The following is a 20,205-nucleotide window of genomic DNA, read 5'->3' on the forward strand; positions in this document are numbered from 1 at the left end:
AATTACAGCTATTTAAAGTAAAATGAAAAGAAAACCATCAAAATAAAAGCCGAAACTGACTTTATATCTTACTTTAAGAGGTAATAATAGGCCTTATAATAAAAATAACAAATGCTCAACTATATTGTACCTTGGTATTTCTCCAATTTGATTATGACTGGCATTACACCAGCCAAGTTTAGTTAAATCACCAATATGGCTACCGTCCAACTTAACTATATTGTTATAACTGCAAAAGGAAAAAGTTCAAATAAATGTTGACAAACTTATTAACATGAAAACAGTAAAAACCCTCAAACGGCTTAACCAATTTTGATAAAACTTGGTTGGGAGTAAGCTAACATCCTGGATTAACACTTGAGCTACTTTTGTATTATATTATTTATTGTGTATGCAGCTTCAAACCCGACGGCAATGCAATTTACAACCAAAAAACGGCTGGACCCGTTTTGATAAAATTTAAATGGAGTGACTTTGACTTTTGCTGAATCGAAAAAAATCTTTTGCACGTTCACGCTCAAATTATATCCCCTCTGTCAGCTCTGTAGGGTCTTTTATTTTTTTTAGAACATTTAAAACGTGGGTTTTTAGATTTTCTTGATCTATGAATTATTTATGCTGTCAACCCGAAACAGCTGGACTGAATCTTATAGGGATAGTTTTAAATAGTTCAGTGTTACACAAACAATGTAGGCTTTACTTGTGATAATATATTTACCTTATATCCAAAACTTCAGCGTCTCGCAATCCTTTGAATTGATTACGTTTCAGTGTTGCCAACTTATTGCCGTGAAGGTCCAGTGTTTTCAGCTTTTTTAATACCTGTTTGATGTAATATATCGTGTTAGAAGTTTTAAACTAATTTCAGAAATATTCATTTCCTAAGAGACGATTAGAAAACCAGAATAGGCATAGCCGAGAAATATATACCTTATTACCTTGTGTTAAGATTTAAAATACAAAAGTCACAGACTTGTGGTAACTTAGTTGAATGGTAGATTTCACTAATTACACTATGAAGGGCGATATTTGATTCAGAATTATTTTTCTATTTAGATTCTTAACACAAAGTAAATAAAGTCGATATTTCAATAAAATGTAATGAACAAAAATGGTGATTTTTTTTTAAAAAAGCACTTTTACTTAATCAGTGGTATATTTGATTTCGTAATCTTTATTATCGTTTGACATAGGTTTTCATTTTTTAAATGAGGTTTAAGAATAAATACACCAAGATTTTTACCATTTAAGTACATAAATCATTTAGTATTCTAACATTAAACATTTCTTGACAAGCATTTGTGTGATCCACGAATGCTTGTCCTGAGTCTGGGTGTCTTTGTGCTTGTGACTTGAATGTTTGTGTAACATTCGCGACACAAGGATTAAATTCCTAATTTTGAGAGTCTTTTTTTTATAAGATCTTACCTGGAAAGCGTCTGGAGATAGATCATTGATTAATCCATTAGATAGGTGCAGCCTCTCCAAGCGGCCTGCCGCCTCGCTGCCAGCGAAGATATCTTTATTCAGCTTGGTCATCTTGTGTCCATCTATTGATAATATTGATAGGTTGCCTAGAATCTGAAATGTATTCGAAAAGTCAGTCTTAATGTGTATTTAAGTCCCTTCCTAAATTTCTGGACTTGGTTTGGGAAGACATTTGATAATAATCATAAACATCATTATCATCATCATCCACAGCCTTTGTCCTCCCACCGCTGGGCATAGGCCTCCCCTGTCTCTTGACAATGTCTATCCAGCCTCATCCAGACTCGACCCGAGACCTTAACTACATATTAATCACAAATATACTAGCTCATATACACGTATGTATATTGTTACAGCTGGGCATATGATATTCATTTTACTCCTCCTACATACTGTTACATTTATCATCAGCCTTGTATAACCCACTGCTGGGCATAGACCTCAATTTGTATACTGTTATATTTCGCTGCGGATACCAAGCTACAGTATCTTTTGAGGAATTTTAGATCCTCGCTTACAGGAGTTTCACATGACCGTCACATGTGGGGCGGACAAATCGAAAATAAAAATATCCTACTATTTTAATGAACACGAATGTTTATAAGTATGGAAGGATGTTTGTTATTCCTTCACTCGAAAACTACTGGACAGATGGTTTATAACCTGGATTAATACATAGGCTAGTTCTTATCAAGATTTTATGTTCCATTTGAGATCATTTTCGATTTTAGCCGGCGGGAGTCGCTGGGATCAGATGATGTTCAAAATCTCCAGCCGTTTTTTTTATTTTAAATAAGAAGTAATAGTTTTTTTTTTGCCTCACCCTGAAAGCCTCCTTCGGAAACTCCTGTATTTCAGTATTCTTCATGTATATCTCCTGAAGCGTCCTGTTCACTCCGGCGAAGGCGTACTGGTCTATAGCTTGTATAGGAGTGTCAACTGTCTCTATAACTCTGATCGTTGATCGGTGTAGTAGAGGACCGAATAGTGTCGCTGGAAGGATACAAGATGTTAAAGGAGACAAGTTAAGTAGACGAGGGATTAAGAAGAAAATAATATGTGACAAAATCTGGTTTTTTAGGCTCTGAAGCATACAGCAAAAGGGGTGTTATAAGTAAGACGTGTCTCTTGTCTTTCTGCGGCGACATAGCTACCGAACGGATTGAGCGATTGCAGTTAAGTTTTTTTTGTGTTATAGGTGAATTATGTGCGAGTGTTCTTAGACACGACTACCAAAAATCAGTCGAGTCTTTTAAAGTTGGGGTGTTTTTTTTATGTGATAGATGTAATACATCCTGGTGTCAGAGTTTTTAAACCGCCCATAGGAGCCTGACGGGGTTTAACTCGCCCTTGAAAAATACTTGGGTGTGCTGTCTACCACATAATGTTTTTAGGTAGTGATAATTACTTTGTAATATGCTCATGAATTCGAAAAGACCGGGATTTGAATCTACGACCTTTGACTTGTTAGTCCTACCATATGAAAAGACTGTGAAAGAAATTAAAATACAAATATACTCACAAATCTTGCACTCCTTTAATAATAATCTTTCAATTGGCAACCCCAACCCGGCAATGTTGCCAAGTCCGACACTCAACACAGCCAATCCTGTATTCTCACATTTTATATACAACCCAGTATCTGATCCCTTTTCACACACACAAGGGTACAGTAGTGTTGTGCTAGAGTCAGTCGGACAGCGGTACACTGGGCCCGGAGGGATGTACTCCGAATTTGTGTATGTGAGTAGTGTTGCCAACGTGAAAATTATTTTTGTGACCATTTTTGTGGGGGAGGGATCTGAAAAGAGGATGAATTTTTTTGTTACATTTTTTCTACAAATATGTAAACTTATTTGTAGATTTAGGATTGAGAACTATTATTATGGCAATTTGGGTAAATTTTGTATTTTATATCAGGATTGACCCTGATAGAAAATGTAGTTTCAAAGTCATGTTTGCTTAATTTAAAATCATAGCAGGCACTTTATTAAAAATATTTCGTAAATTTCAATTTGTTGTTTTCATTCATTTATTTTATTTTTATATAAATGCCATTATTTCATGCTAAGCATTATATGTAACACTCATAAGAATTCTATAAATTATATTTCGTAATAATTAAATTTAGGCATTATAGAAACCTATTACATAAAAATATGAAAAGAGAAAACTTTAGCATTGCCCAACAGAGTTTTAAAACTTTTAAACAGGTTTCAATGTATAGTAAACAGCGCAAAAAGGTTCTATTTAACTTTTAAATAGTCTAAGGACAGTATGACGAATAAAAAAACGTAACCAAGGTCTTCAATCACATTTGTTTGAATAAATATTTATTACGAACTTACTTCACACTTTGAAAGGTCAAAAAACCAGTTTACGCTAAAAACAAAACGACAATGATGAAAAGAACTTGTTTCATTTCAATTTTTACTACCAACTAGGAAATATTAAGTCTTTATATAGCGCATTCCCTTGAAACAACAACTTAAATCCTTTGCTACTGCGACAAACTTTCACTCGTTAAAACAATATAAAAATCAAATACCTGCGCTTAATCTGTAAACTAACATTTATTAAACGAAATCCTGCAGTAGATGTACAAATTTCTATGTTCGTAACATGATAATAATATTATAAACACGTAATATTATTTTCCAACAAACTGCTACACTCCACCTCACAATGATCAACACGGAACTAACCATAGACAACAATAACTTAATCAAACTTTTGCTAAGTTATAAACACAGATAACAAAAATAAACAAAGACAATTACAGACGAGTTTTCAAAGTGAACGCTAATGTCAATCATCAAAGTAAATGGTTAGATAAATTCAGTTTCATATTCCTTTATGTAATATACATACATAGACTTACATTTATTCAAACTAAATCATGAGACTGAGCTTATAATACTAAAATAGTTTAGAAGAAATCAAAATATGGCGCCAAAGAAGAAGAAACGTAAGGATAAGATTCGGTGTGACGAAGTCGAGGGAGAAAGATTCCACGCACAAACAGACGATGTGTTTAGATATAACTGGTGGGAAGTTTTCTGCTTCCCTTATATATTATGTTCCAGATTCTGGGACTGCTGCGTATCATTATGCGCAGGCACAAACCAATGTTTGGTCTACTGGATGATGATACAATGGGTCGTCTGCAAAATAACACGAATAACAACACCTGATCCTATCATATTTCCGTATTACTTTTACATGTTTTGTCAAGTTATATTGTTAACAACATTATTCGCGTTGCTCTGGGTTTGGTTTGGTAGTACAGTTGTTATACCATTCTTTGAAGCGTTTTACGAGGCTTTGTTTGAAGAAGAATTGAACAAGCCTGGTACAAATACAACTCGTTTATCTTTTAGGAAGTATTGCTTTAGGAAAGGTGAGATATTTGACACGCCGGTGGATAGCGCAACCTTACCGAGTCGGCCCGCTATGATTACCTTAATCGTAGAAGTTTTTGTACTCGATGTTTTAAAGTAATACAGATTCTGCAACAAGATAATTAAGAGTTTTTTTTTCTATTTACTAATTCGTTATCTTCGCTTTTACCAAACTTTGAATAAAATGTTTTTCAGTCCCAATCATGTATCTGAAAGAAACTTTATACATTTTGCGAAAATACGTATTCGTTAATTAACCAGGTTTTAAGTTGCGGGATTAAACTGTCACACGCTGATTGAAAATATAGCGTGGGTTAGGTGCGTAAGGTTTAACAGCCGATTCTGTATCTCAAACTACATAAATCGATAAAGCGAGTATAATATAAAATATCTAGTTAGTAGAAATATAAATACTTTATATGGCATCACTACAACTGACATCTGACATTGACAGTAAACAGATGGTGCTAAAAGAATTCCTTTGCGTCAGTCACCCCGAAAATGGCGAGAAGTGTGTTACGGCTAACATTTTTATAATTTCCACATAAAATCTGAGCGTTATTTCAAGGCGATAATTAATTGCTCAGTTACCAACGTCGTGTAAATAGTTTGTGTGAATTCCAGCTTAACATAACACTCTACTGGTGAGTAATAAATTGTTAATTTCGTATTATGAAAAAGTGAAATTTGAGAGTCAACTTTAGATGTGTATTTATTCAAATAATTTGAATAATAAAGAGAGATCTCGTTTCCGATCGACTCTGTTACTATTTCTGTGTGTTTATCAGTGTATAGATGTATGTATTCAGTTCTTTTTCACTCTGAAATGAATGAAAAATTACATTGTTCGTATTTCTTAGTTTACATAAAGGATTGCGTGATTTGGGATAGTAGCAGCATATAGTAGGCTTATGTAGGCAGTAACGTGCAGAAAAACTGTGAGTTCCGCCGGCGATTATTATTATCACGTAAGTTATTATTACGAGAAAATGTGTTTTGAATGTTGATAAATATTAACTGAGTGTATAAACTCCAGTGACCTACTAACGGTGCGGAAGACACTTGACACACTTTCTAGATCATAGACAATTATTTATTTTTCTCACTGTGCAAAGGAAATTTAAATAGAAAGTATTGAACCTTTTTTGTGTTAGAAAGTAGTTCTTATTGGAATTGTTTATGGACATAAATCCAAAAAATAATTTATGTGGTGTTTTTGTCTTGTATGTCTATGTTCGTTAAATTGTGTATAATAGATTATAATCAAACAGTATATTGTAAATAACAGAGTGATGTTTTTTCCAAAAGCAATATAATATATAATAATGTAACAATGCATAGTCTATTCAAACCTAGTTGCTAAAATGTGGTACAAATAATAGATATTACCTATGAACATTTCTCACCTTGCTCGCTCACTATGATTCAGCAATTTAAATCTATCTCCAAATACGTTTTCAGTATTCTCGGAATCTCCAAAATTATCTAAGCCTTGTGAAAAAAGAGTGATTTATATCTAAACTAAGGTACTTATTAAATCAGTTATTTTTGTTTTTGTCTTAAACCCTGGTCTTATATTTTTTGTATAATGTTTGGCAAATGAAATACTTTGATTCACAATCCTAGCTACCTCGTAGACAAACTGAGATAGAATATGTTCTGTTAAAGCTCATATTTACGAAGAAATTTTACCTAAAAAGTGTCCTTTTTCTAAAAGAATACTAAATCCATCATTGAAATTAGGCCAGTTGATATAAAAAAAATGTACGAGAAGATGCTTTCATTCTAGTGTTAAGACACTTGAAAACATTTATTCAATTCCTTTCATGGATGGCTTAATCATAGCAAGACCAGATTTTATAAAAATAAGTTGTATAAATAAAGATTTCAAATGCATGCGTAGTTGTTGTAAATTATGTGAAATATATTTTCTTAATTATTAGAATATTCCCACAAAGTGCAAAGTGAAATAAAAGCAACAAAAATCTTTTCAAAATAAGCCACTTCATTTTAAAGTTGACACAAACTTACAAACTATAAAAAAGTAAAATCTCAAGGAAGTTTCACATTAATTTGTATAAATAATGCATTTAATTGATGTATACTGTTATTGCTACTTAATTATGAAATATTCTGACTCATGATACAAGGAAATGGCGGCAAACCTTAAACGATTTGTCAACTGATCACTGTCATTTATAAAACGAATGTTTTCCTTAATTTTTTCGTCATTACGTATGTAAATTATGATTTAAATGTGTTTCTGACCGACAAGGTAATTTGCTCGGTGAAATTTTTCGTGTAATCGTTTTCCGCATTGGTACTTTCCGTTTTGAATGTCCAAAAAAGATGTCGGGCAAAAAATTGGCGCCAAAACAGTACCTAGAAACAAATAAGGTAATTAAAAAAAAATATGGCGTTAAAAACGAAAAAGTCGAGTGATATAGGTCACCACGCCAAATGCAATGTGCGCGACATGTCGCGGATTCGATCCCCGAAGACAAACATTTGTGAGATCCACGAAGCTTGTTTTGAGTCTTGGTGCATTCGTGCACGACTAGAATGTTTGTGAATCCCCAGCGACAAGACTAAAAATGTGTCCTAAATGAGGAAGTCAAAACAAAACAAACGAGATGACTGACACACATTTCCAGCCAAAAAAAAACCCAAAATACTATCGTCTTTTATTATAATCTTAATTTGCTCTTATTCTGTTTAGTACCTTCCGTTTTACGAGTTTTGAGTTAGTCAAAGTCAAATTATTTATATCAACTAGACCAGTATATGGCACTTTTGAACTTCAAACAATTTATTTATACAATATTCAAATCTAAAGTGTCAGTCTGTCGGTCAGTCTCCTATTGAAGCTACCGCTCGTTCGGAAGGTGGATTCTCATGGAGAAGATTAGAAGTTATAAGTTAATAAGAGATCTAAGTGTAATCTAATCTAATAGTCGAAGCAAGCTGTACCTACGTCAAACATTTAAAGGCGGACACGTCTTTCCCCGGTTGCAATGAAAATTTTCGCAGTTTGCAACAGTATTTGCCAAAGAATAACGTCGCATCGCAAGACACCAGCCCTTAATTCTGGACTATGTAGTACCAAGTGTGAACACGCATGTTCTCACGTATTGACTGTACGACTATATACATATATACAAAGGCTAGTGTTGTACTACAGTGCATGAATAATTGCAACGCATTGCCATGCACCGACACCAAAACGCGGATGACGTACGACGGCGCAGCGTGCGGCGGTTCAGGTTTAGTCAGTAACCAAAATGTTACAGATTCGACTGTTACCGTACTAGTGTTAACACTATTGATGGTCCGATATTAAAAGTTCGTTTTGTGATAAGGATTTCTTTTAGTCCATAATATATTCCTAGATAGCTTAAAAATATCATTATAAAGCAAAGAAAGGGGGTAACATTAAAGTCCATTAAAATGTTACATTAATTCTAGAAGAAGCAATTTTCGACCCGCGATTTAAATATTATTTAAAACGCCCTATTTCAATTTTATCAACCAGAACAATAAACAAACAAGAAAGTTTGAAACAGTAGGGGTAAATAGAGATGAATTTTGTTAACACCTTATGTTTTGTCGCAGGGGGCTTCTCAAACATTCAAGTCACATACACAATGACACCCAGACTCGGAACAAGCATTCGTATGTCACACAAATGCTTGTCATACGAGGGGTTCGATCCTGCGACACGAAGCGCTGTGGCTTTGGCGTTGTGACCACAACCACTCGGCTATCCGTGCAGTCAAATTTGTCGGTAGTATTTTGTCAAGCAAAAAGTCCGTCTTAAAATTTAAATAATCTGTCATCCTTAAACGAAAAGCAAGCGAATCAAACCGCATGAAGCATCTAGTATGTGCCATAACTATAGGTATACCTATACTGTGAATACGTAAATCCGTTTCCGTTACAATTTGCATCACAATGCCGCCATTGTGGCAGGATTGTGTGACGTCATACAAGTTGGTATCTGCACAACAATCTAATAAGCTGATACTAATTGAAAGATCGTAGTTTTTCTTATACGGGATAGCGCTCACGTATTTAGTATCTAAGTGACTACCAGCAGAGTCGTAGGGGCCGTTGAGGTTCGTACATTTTTACTAAATTATCAATAACTAGCTGTTGACTTCGTTCCCGTGGGTACAAGATGTAAGTTATGATTTAAACCTGCCCTGTTTTTCACATTTTCCATTGTACCTATCTTTGCTCCTATTAGTCGCAGCGTGATGGTTTATAGCCTAAAGCCTTCCTCGATGAATGGTCTATTCAACACAAAAATAATTTTTCAATTTGGACCAGTAGTTCCTGAGATTAGCGCGTTCAAACAAACAAACAAACAAACTCTTTAGATTTATATATTAGTAATTATAGGTTAGTATAGATTAAAAACATATACTCCCGATAGTAAATCATCAACAATTTTCTCATCAAACGCAGCTAAGAACTCTCTTGATTTAATTATCAATATTCTATTTTAGTGCAGTTTCATTTGAATCGATTTTATCAAACATGTCCAAAAACATTCATACATAACGTGTCTTTAATAAACAATAAACTTAATTAAAATCGATCAATCCATTCTAGAGCTATGTTGCCACTGACAGAGAGCCCCGTCAAACTTATAAAACCCTTCTTTTTCCTCGGGGTTTGCAAAACAATGAGCGGTGGCCGCATCAGCTACCTCCACCGATCACTCCATTTTTTATCGAAATCCGATCAGCCGTTTAAAGTGGTAACACAAATACTCACATACTTTCTTATTTATAGTATAATTAACTTATAGGATTAGACTTGTTCTACCAATAAGGTTTTACGCATTACATCTAGTATTAGTATTTAGTACTAGTCTGGTTTAATTAGCCTAGACTAGACTTTCTCCTGTCACTCAAGTACATGTGAGCATGCATGCCACAGCGGTTGTATGCATGCTCCCTTGCATGCTAAGTCTAGATGTGTTTGATTCATGCGTTGATCTAGCCTATAACAGTGCAATGTAGAACAATTTCTCTAATCTATCAAAACATTGATGAAATTTTTAATAAGTTGAAATATTCATAAGCAATTACATTTATATAATAACTTGTTGTCCCAGTAAACGTTATTTTGCCATGGTGCAGAAAAGCATTTTAAAATAGGGGGATGAAAATTAGATTTCCCATTCTCAAACCAACTCAATATACACAAAAAAAACATGAGAATCGGTCTAGCCGTTTCTGAGGAGTTTGACTGCAAACAACGCTGCACGAGAATTTTAAATATTGGATAGATACAAATCTGTAAATGTCCCGCTGTTATTCAAATTCCTCTTCCCATATAGGTTTTAACATTTATCGACTATTTACTTAACAATTATTATCTACTATTTGCTGCCATCGTCTTCTCTTCATTTTCTTTTGAAAGATAATTCAATCCATTTCTTTTTAAAACTAATTCGTCCCTCTTTGTAGCCATTTTTTTAAACTTTTCGTGTTTCGCATCATAGTAAAGACATCTCCAATTTTTCATACCCCTTCTAGCTCTCTCCAGTTTTGGACTTAAAACTATAGAAAAATCGATACAGGTTTTAAGGTTACCCAAATTGTCTTACAAGAGTTATACCTCATAGGTAACAATACAAGGTCATATCGCAACATTCAACATTACATCACAACCAAGTGTTAAAAATCTTTAAATCTCTGCACATAGAGTTCAAAATCGTCTACAATTCAATATTTGTGAGTATAAAAACTCGTTTCGCTATTTGGTGTCTAGCGTATGTTTGTCAAAGCAAAATGACGAGATTTGAGTTATTTTTTTAGTATTAAATATCTGATAAAATAAGCTATAGAAATTAACAGTTTTTATTGTTAAAATTAAGTTTTGTATAACCTAATCGCGTTAAAACAAATAGACGGAGAAAATTGTTTGTAAATTAAGATGACGCGATTTCGCAAGATACGAATTGCCGCTAATGATAGCAACCTATTTGGTCGAAGTCTGATTTTTTTCTAAGACGTAATTAATTATTATACTTAATATACTTTTATGGATGAATTCTAATAGAAAACGAAGATTGAAGTCTGCTTTTCAGGTAGGAACTTATGGTATCATCGCATTATTAATTGAGTGATTTCATCTCACTTTCGGGTTCTTAAAAGAAGGCAAATCTAATATATTGAATTCTCGTGACACTGTGCACGTAATTGAACTCTCTTGAAACGGCTCGGCTGATTCTCATGAAATTTTGTAATTGTGAGAATCGGACATATATGCTTCGTATCCTTATTTTTTCCCCTAGAACTATTGTATGACAAAACAACGTTTGCTTTGACAGCTAGCATCAGTATAGAGTTAGCAAAATGCATGTCATGGACACATTACATTCACGGGAAATAACTCAAACGTTATTGAAAGTTTAGTTATACCTTTATAACGACATGTAAGTAGACGTTTTAGGTAATCTATACTCTATACTAATATATAAAGCTGAAGAGTTTGTTTGTTTGTTTGTTTGTTTGAACGCGCTAATCTCAGGATCTACTGGTCCAAATTGAAAAAATCTTTTTGTGTTGAATAGACCATTTATCGAGGAAGGCTTTAGGCTATAAACCATCACGCTGCGACTAATAAGAGCTAAGATATAATGGAAAATGTGAAAAAAACCGGGCAGGTAGGTATACCTAAATCATAACTTATATCTTCTACCCACGGGGACGAAGTCGCGGGCAACAGCTAGTTCCTAATAAATACTAAGTGACTTGCTCGCGACTTCGTTCGCTTTGTAACTAGGAGGTTAGGTTTTGATAAATATTTTGCAAGAAATATTGCGACTATAAATTGAGATGTAAGCTATCCTATCTTTCAAGTTGGATCATGTTACACACAGTGTGCAAATTTGATTGAAATCGGAAATGTAGTTTAGGAGTCCATCGCGGACAAACAATGTGACACGTAATTTATATATATTAAAAAAATAATACCAGCCTATATTCGTCTCACAGCTGGGCTAAGATTATTGGTCACCATGTCAGATCAATGCGGGTTTGCGATTCCAGATTTATAAATTTGGGGTCCAAATGTCCTCACGATGTTTTCCTTAAAATTTTTGAATGAATATACTTACCTATAACTTAAAAAAGGACCATTGATACTTTGTCTGCAATGGAATTAAATCCGCACCGCGTAAATACAAATGCAGCATGCTCAGCACACAAACATTTGTCCTGGATGGGAATCGAACGCTTCCACAGGAGGTTTTAAAAACATTTAAGTCACACAAAGAAATCAAGATTCACAACAAGCATTCTCGGTTCACACAAATGCTTGTCCTACGTCGGCATTGAACCCGCAACACGGCACCCACAGTGGGTTAGTCGCGGTGAGCTATACCAGTAGGCAATTTTCCGCATTCCAAGCAACATAACGTCATCATCATCCTAGCCTTTTCCCAACTATGTTGGGTCGGCTTCCAGTTTTACAAGGAGCGACTGCCTATCTGACCTCCTCAACACAGTTACCAGGGCAACACGATACCCCTTGGTTAGACTGGCTGTCAGACTTTTTAATCTTTTGACTACCTGTAACGATTGTGAATGAATGACAGCCGGGACCCACAATTTAACGTGCCTTCCGAAACATGGAGGAACTCGTTATAACAAAAACGGTCACCCATCTGACCAACGATTCGATCGAACCACTTTAGAGCAAGCAACATGACCTCTAAATAATAAAAAACCAAGTCAAATCATGATTGAAGTTATAGAACAATACAATAACGTTGGTTACAATATACAAAATATAGGAACCTAGTCACGTGCGGGTGCAGACGATGTGACACGAATACATAAATATGGTGGAATAATATTAAGGACTCTATGTGCACAAGTAGGTAATGTGCCGCCATTGAATACGGGAGTCGTCAATAAAGAATAAATAGATATTCGAAGATATAAGCACTTCTTTGAACTTGATAAACTCACGTCGTGGCGGACTTTTAGTTCTTTATATGGAACTAGCTGTTGCCCGCGACTTCGTCCGCGTGGTTAGAAGATATAAGTTAGGAATTTTTTAACGGAAGCCCTCAAAGATGAATATTTTTCCCGGTTTTTTACACATTTTCCATTGTATCTTCGCTCCTAGTAGTCGCAGCGTGATGGTATATAGCCTAAAACCTTCCCCGATGAATGGTCTATACAACACAAAAAATTTGAACCAGTAGTTCCTGAGATTAGCGCGTTCAAACAAACAAACAAATTCTTCAGCTTTATATATTAGTATAGAGTATAGATTGGAAGCGTAAGTACCAGCAGGCAATTGACAAATTTGTTTTAATAAAAAAATGTGGATGAGTAATATCATTTAGATGACAAATATTGGAGTCAGAAATCGCAAACCTGCAGTGATCAATATCAATATCAATTTTTTCGGAAGCAAAGGTTTTGTTTTAGTGTACGGGGCTTTAATAAAGTATTTTTATACTTCGGCGATCTTTCAATCTGCAAAGGTGGAGGAATCTGAAAAGCTCGTCGTCGGCGAAGTCACAACTGCACAAGTTGATCGATCACAGATTAATATGCGCTTGATAATGTCGGTCCGTAGGTGGGTGACCATCTAAGTTATAAAGAGTTCCTCCGAGTTTCAGAAGGCACGTTAATTTTTGGGTCCCGGCTGTTATTGACACATCTTTGACAATCGTTACAGGTAGTCAGAAGGTAGAAGGTCTGACAACCAGTCAGACTAAAAGGTACCGTGTCGCCCAGGTAACTGGGTTGAGGAGATCAGATAGGCAGTCGCTCCTTGTAAAACACTGGTACTTAGCTGCATTCGGTTAGACTGGAACTAACAACTATGTCGGTTTCTAGAAATTTGTTTTTCTATAATTTTATTATTCATTTATTGTCTTGATATCAAAGTAAAGTCCAATAAGATTTTTAATGAAGCATTTTAGATGTTGACTTCACAATTGTCCATTACTTGCGTTAAATAGTTATTTTTTTTCACGCAGATTTTAATGTCTAAATAGCCGTGAAGATGTTATTTTATACATAAGCATTATTGCCGTTTTATACGAAATAAAAAGGCGGTAAATGAGGAAATCAAGTAATAAAGTTTGAACAACATCTTTAGGGGTCCGTATCCATGGGGTAAAAACCGAAGCCTGTTGCTAAGGCTCCGCTGCCAAACCTATTTCAACCACGGCGATGAATGTCACAAGACACCAGCCAGCTGCAGGACATGTTATAGTTATACTGCACAAGCGTGCGTTAACACCGGTGAGATGAGAGAAATCTGACGGAGGACACACATTTTCGGACAATCCCGCTGGCCCGGCAAACATCCACCCTAATTCGCTCCTCAGAGAAAATACTAATACTATAAAAAGGTAAAGTTGAGACGAGCAATCTCAGGATGTGCTGAACCGATTTTGAAAATTAAACCAATAATAAGCCACGTTATTCCCGAGTATCACAGGCTATATATACCTACTCTAGTTACTCTACTTCTCGTATTAATCAGGGAAATGGACACCGGTCAGCGTGTAAGGTAGCAAAGTAATTTTAAACGCGATCGGACACCTTGAAAGCTTTATTCATCCGAAAACCAGTAATTTTCATTAACTTTCGATGTTATTTAAATTCGGTGATATAGAAAGCCCGCCACGGTCAGATGATGTTTGGGAAACAGAAACTGGTTTTGAATTTGTGGGTCATTGTAATTTGTTTGGGCATATAACGGTGTTTATACCAATTTATACGAAGGCATACTGGCCCAGTGGACTAAAGACCTAAAGAAACTTAAATTGCTATATTAACTTTATAATAAACTAGCTGTTGCCCGCGACTTTGTCCCCGTGGGTAGAAGATATAAGTTATGATTTATACCTGCCCTGTTTTTTTCACATTTTACATTGTATCTTCGCTCCTATTAGTCGTAGCGTGATGGTTTATTGCCTAAAGCCTTCCTCGATGAAAGGTATATTCAACACAAAAAGAATTTTTCAATTTGGACCAGTAGTTCCTGAAATTAGCGCGTTCAAACAAACAAACTCTTCAGCTTTATATATTAGTATAGAGTATAGATATGTCAAAAGCGAGTCTAAACTTGTGACGATGAAGGTTCAGTACAAATAAGCTAGATAAAATTGTTTTTAGAATATGTTGTTATAACTTGTTGCTAGCTGTCAGAATTCATGATCTGCAGCCCAATAACAAACGGACAAACAGTGGAGCTTTATTAATAACTGGTACCTTTTATCCTTTGTATACGGAACTGTACGAACTTTAGAAATATATTTTATAGTTAATATCGTAAGACTGAATCATTATTAAAAGATGCAACGGTTTACTCACGCGTATTTATCCGGAGTGATAAAGGACTCTGATTGGGTCCGAAACTAGTACGGTCACCTCCCGATAAATAAGCGTGAGTTATCCGTTGCATCCCTCAATAATCCCGTGTTTATTAAGATTAAGTAGGAGTTATATATATTTTAGTTTTGAGCGATGTAAAAGTGTTTAGAATAAAACAGTTTTTTCAATATAATGGGAACACGTGTCGCAAATCGATTACAACTACAGCTAATAAAATTCAAATTGTTTTTTAATACCAACCTGTAACCATCTGAAACAAAGGTTTTTTAGAGATCCGTAACCAAAGGTTGGAAACGGTACCTTATAACTAAGGCTTTGATGTATATATCCGACTCTTAAGACTGTATCTCAGGAATTGTTATAGCAAGACGATGAAAATGATCAGAGATTGTTCATTTATATTGCTGTAATAGTAACGAATAATATGGATTCGCTGGTTATTTTCAATAGGAATGACATTTTAAAATGTGTTTGAAAAAAGGCTTACTTTAAATAAAAACTTGTTGACAAAAACGCATTACATCGACACAAAAATGCGGATGACGTAGCACGGCGGTTCAGGTTTAGTCGGTAAGAGTCTGACATAACACTACCCATTTCCTCCCCCGAGGGAGTCGGGGAATCGTCGCGAAAAATGGTTGACCATCAATTGGTGGGACATATATTTGTAAGGTATAAGTTTTATTGTAGCCTCATCATCATCATCACCATCCACCTGACCTCTCCCATGCCACGCCACTGTAGTGCCTGTAGCTTATTTGTACGGAACCGTCGCGAGTCCAGCTTGCTCTTGACCGGTTTTTTAATACCAGCTTGTAAAAATCTCAAAACAAAGGATTTTTTTTCTTATACACTCGTACGATCATATATATATATACTTGTTAACTGTAATTAGTATTTGTATCGTAAAACTAGATGACATCAGATTTCTTCACTCATTAATCAACTTTAAATTATACCTAATAATATTTATCGTTATTTCACCTCTTAAAAAACCTGCTGAAATTGATCTATAATGAGTTCAATCGCATATTAAATGCATGAACGACAGCACGGATAGCCGAGTGGTTGAGGTCACCACTCCAAACCCACTGTATTTGTGTTATCCAGGAATGCTTGTTCTGAGTCTGGGTGTCTTTGTGCATGTGACTTGAATGTGTGTGAAACCCCTGCGACACAAGGATTAGATTCCTTAACGCAAGAGTTGATTTATTAATATAAAAGTAAGATTTTCAGCAGAAAAAAAATGCCGTCAAATGCGAAATATGAGTACGAAGTTAGAAATTGAAAATGAAAAATAGTTTCATAAATATTTCATGCAGCCTTGGTGCCAGTGCCAAAGAAGATTTTAATACATTTTTTTTTCTTATATTCGATATTGCTGACTGAAATTATAAAAACATATTATATTTTGTAATTTGATCATGAATATATTAAAAGTGTTTCCGAATCTGGTTTTTAGTGTTTTGCAATGTTTACATTAAGTTTAGTATTGGTTAATAACAATATTTAACACCTTGATTAGCACGTGAAAGTATAGGCTCCTTTTACAAATACTTATACATATATTGCTTCTAAGAAAACCCAACAGTGCAACTTTTAAGTTTATTGTTTTTAAACTACCAACTTTATGAACTAATTTTCTTGGTTCTCCACACAACTACCGCCATACAAACTCTAAGAGTTTAGAAATGAACTGAACTGTCTTAATCCAAAGCCAAAATATGCAATCTTCAAACATCCTAAAACTCAGTCTCATTCTTTAATTCCAGATATCAGCTGTGAAGCAGCTAACCTGTAGAACCATGAAGGTTTGGGGAGCACACGGCGAGTTCTGCGCGCGACATCAGTGGGAGGTGATAGTGGCGACCCTGGCGCTGCTTGCCTGCGCCGCCAGCGTCGAGCGGAACGGCCCCGGGAACAGGTCGGAGCACTGCGCCGGCTGGGCCCGCGCCTGCCCCGGCCTCGAGGCCGAGTACCAGGCCGCAGACGCCGTCATCATGACTTTCGTCCGCTGCGCCGCCCTCCTCTACGCCTACTACCAAATCTCAAACCTTCAGAAAATCGCCTCGAAGTACTTACTCATCATCGCCGGAGTGTTCTCGACGTTCGCCAGTTTTATTTTCACCTCTGCTGTCGCCAGTCTCTTTTGGAGCGAGTTGGCCAGTATTAAGGATGCACCGTTCTTGTTTCTGTTGGTCGCTGATGTGGCGAGGGGCGCGAGGATGGCGAAGGCCGGCTGGTCGGCTGGAGAGGACCAGGGGAAGAGGGTTGGACGAGCGCTCGCTCTGTTAGGCCCCACAGCAACTTTAGATACACTCCTAGCAGTACTACTGGTTGGAGTGGGGGCCTTATCGGGAGTACCACGTCTCGAGCATATGTGCACGTTCGCTTGTCTCGCTCTGCTTGTCGATTACTTAGTCTTCGTGACCTTCTACCCGGCTTGCTTGTCGTTGGTCGCTGACTTTGCGTCTGGACGTAAGGAAATGTCACCTGACAGTCCGTTTTCCGAAGCTGACTTGAAACCAAACCCAGTGGTTCAGCGAGTGAAGATGATCATGGCTGCCGGCTTGCTCTGCGTGCACTTGACCAGCCGCTGGCCCTGGAGCGCTGACAATGGCATCATCGAGGGTCCCACTGACACTCTAACACCAGCCCCGCATGACAACATCCTGTTACATTCGTACGTCAAATGGTTCTCGGTCTCCGCTGATTACATAGTCATAGCAACCTTACTCTGCGCGTTGATCATAAAATTCGTTTTCTTCGAAGAGCAGAGGAACTGGGTGATCGATATGAACGACATGACGGTCAAGGAAGTGGTGCAAGAACAGCTGAGCCGTAAGCCAAAGTTTTCAGTAGGGGATGACTCGAACTCTGAAGTATCCACGCAGACCGAGGGCGTGTTAGAGGATGAATGGCCGACACTCTCTCCCAGCTCCTCTGCATCTAAATTAAACGCTAAGAAACGCCCGATGGCGGAATGTCTCGAAATATACAGATCTGAAGGTGCGTGCACCTCGCTCAGTGATGAAGAGGTGATCATGCTTGTGGAACAGTCTCATATACCGCTGCACAGGCTAGAGTCTGTGTTGGGAGACCCCCTCCGCGGCGTCAAGCTGCGCAGGAAGGTGGTCGGTGCGAGGTTCCAAACTGAACTAGCTATCAAACAACTGCCTTACCTGAACTACGACTACACTAAAGTATTAAACGCTTGCTGCGAGAACGTGATTGGTTACGTCGGTGTGCCGGTCGGGTATGCGGGGCCTCTGGTCATCGATGGGAAACCTTACATGATCCCCATGGCGACTACTGAAGGAGCGCTCGTAGCGTCCACCAACAGAGGCGCTAAGGCCATCGGGTCTCGTGGTGTCACCAGTGTGGTGGAAGACGTCGGCATGACCCGCGCCCCCGCTATCAAGCTGCCCAACGTAGTCCGCGCCCACGAATGCCGACAGTGGATCGATAATAAAGATAACTACGCCTTAATCAAGGAAGCCTTTGGACTCCACTTCAAGATTCGCGCGCCTCCAAGAGATACACATAGGAGTCGACGGCGCGTCCTTATACCTCAGATTCAGAGCGACCACCGGCGACGCTATGGGCATGAACATGGTCTCCAAAGGCGCTGAAAATGCTCTCAAACTTCTCAAGAACTACTTCCCAGACATGGAAGTCATCAGCTTATCTGGTAACTACTGTTCAGACAAGAAAGCAGCCGCGATCAACTGGGTGAAAGGCAGAGGTAAACGCGTTGTCTGTGAGACGACCATCACCGGTGATAATCTAAGAACTATCTTCAAAACTGACGCCAGAACTCTAGCTAGATGTAACAAAATTAAGAATCTCTCTGGATCTGCCCTCGCTGGGTCCATCGGTGGGAATAATGCCCACGCAGCTAACATGGTGACAGCTATCTTCATCGCTACAGGCCAAGACCCAGCGCAGAATGTCACCAGCTCGAACTGCTCCACAAACATGGAGGTCTGCGGAGAAAATAACGAAGACCTGTACGTGACTTGTACGATGCCATCTTTGGAGGTCGGGACTGTGGGCGGAGGGACCATACTGACGGGTCAAGGCGCCTGTCTCGAGATCCTGGGCGTGAAGGGCGCGGGTGTCAGACCGGCAGAGAACTCTGCAAGGCTCGCCTCGCTCATCTGTGCAACCGTCTTGGCTGGGGAACTCAGTCTCATGGCCGCTCTCGTAAACTCTGACCTCGTCAAATCCCACATGAGGCACAACAGATCCACCGTCAACGTACAGGACAACATCACTCTGAAAGTGCCCACCTTATAACACATGTTTGGTGCAGTTCCAACATGGCTGGTCTGCGCGGCTCGTCTCGTACGAACCGCTTGCCTTAGAAAACTAATCTTCAGTTATGGTCCAAATGGCTAAGGGCTGGTAGCGTAGGATTTCACAGGAAACATTCTCAGCCCGAAAACCCAGTGAAAATTGATCGGGATTTATCATTATTTTAGGTTAACAGAAGAGTTTCTGGGCGTATTATTACGGAATATGTGTGTATTGAATAATATTCGCGACAATATTATTGTTATAAAGATAGGTGCTTAGTGTATGGCGAGGCGTGAAAATAATATAACTATAGTTGATCAATAAATTAACTTTGAATGTTTATTTGTTTTTGTTCTTGCGCCATCTGTTGGTGGGACATGAAACTAAATCATGTGACACTAAAGTCCGTTATTTGACCTTTCCTACCTTCCTCCTACTTGAGAATATAGATGTCGCTAGCAGTTCATTTTTAGGCTTTGTATAATTGCCAATAAAAATATTGAGAGATAGAGGCCACAAAGATCTACACATTTTAAGTTGAATGTTGATTCAGTTCACCATCGTTATTATCTCATTAAAGATAGAGACCACATCGTATTATATTATTAAGATGCAAAATTGGTAACTTAATCTCGGGC

At 37.4% G+C, this 20,205-nt stretch overlaps 2 protein-coding genes across 2 annotated transcripts; one reads left to right on the plus strand and one right to left on the minus strand.

Annotated features, from left to right (window-relative positions):
* Window positions 1–50: 50 nt before the first annotated feature.
* Window positions 51–4,155, minus strand: LOC113506651 (chaoptin-like). Its single transcript, XM_026889478.1, has 6 exons — window positions 4,037–4,155; window positions 3,011–3,289; window positions 2,312–2,481; window positions 1,429–1,581; window positions 719–822; window positions 51–229 (listed from the first exon to the last, which is right to left on the minus strand). Exons 1-6 carry the CDS (start codon window positions 4,059–4,061, stop codon window positions 94–96), a joined length of 867 nt encoding a protein of 288 aa, XP_026745279.1. The 5' UTR covers window positions 4,062–4,155; the 3' UTR covers window positions 51–93.
* A 1,194-nt stretch (window positions 4,156–5,349) lies between these two features.
* On the plus strand, window positions 5,350–19,907 carry LOC113506649 (3-hydroxy-3-methylglutaryl-coenzyme A reductase-like). The gene is given in 3 exon segments (XM_026889475.1): window positions 5,350–5,533; window positions 17,041–18,771; window positions 18,773–19,907. Coding segments are annotated over 2 exon segments (2,493 nt in total). The 5' UTR covers window positions 5,350–5,533; window positions 17,041–17,073; the 3' UTR covers window positions 19,568–19,907.
* The last annotated feature ends 298 nt before the right edge of the window (window positions 19,908–20,205 follow it).

This window comes from Trichoplusia ni, assembly GCF_003590095.1.
Source record: "Trichoplusia ni isolate ovarian cell line Hi5 chromosome 21 unlocalized genomic scaffold, tn1 tig00002036_group20, whole genome shotgun sequence".
NCBI classification, from domain to species: domain Eukaryota; kingdom Metazoa; phylum Arthropoda; class Insecta; order Lepidoptera; family Noctuidae; genus Trichoplusia; species Trichoplusia ni.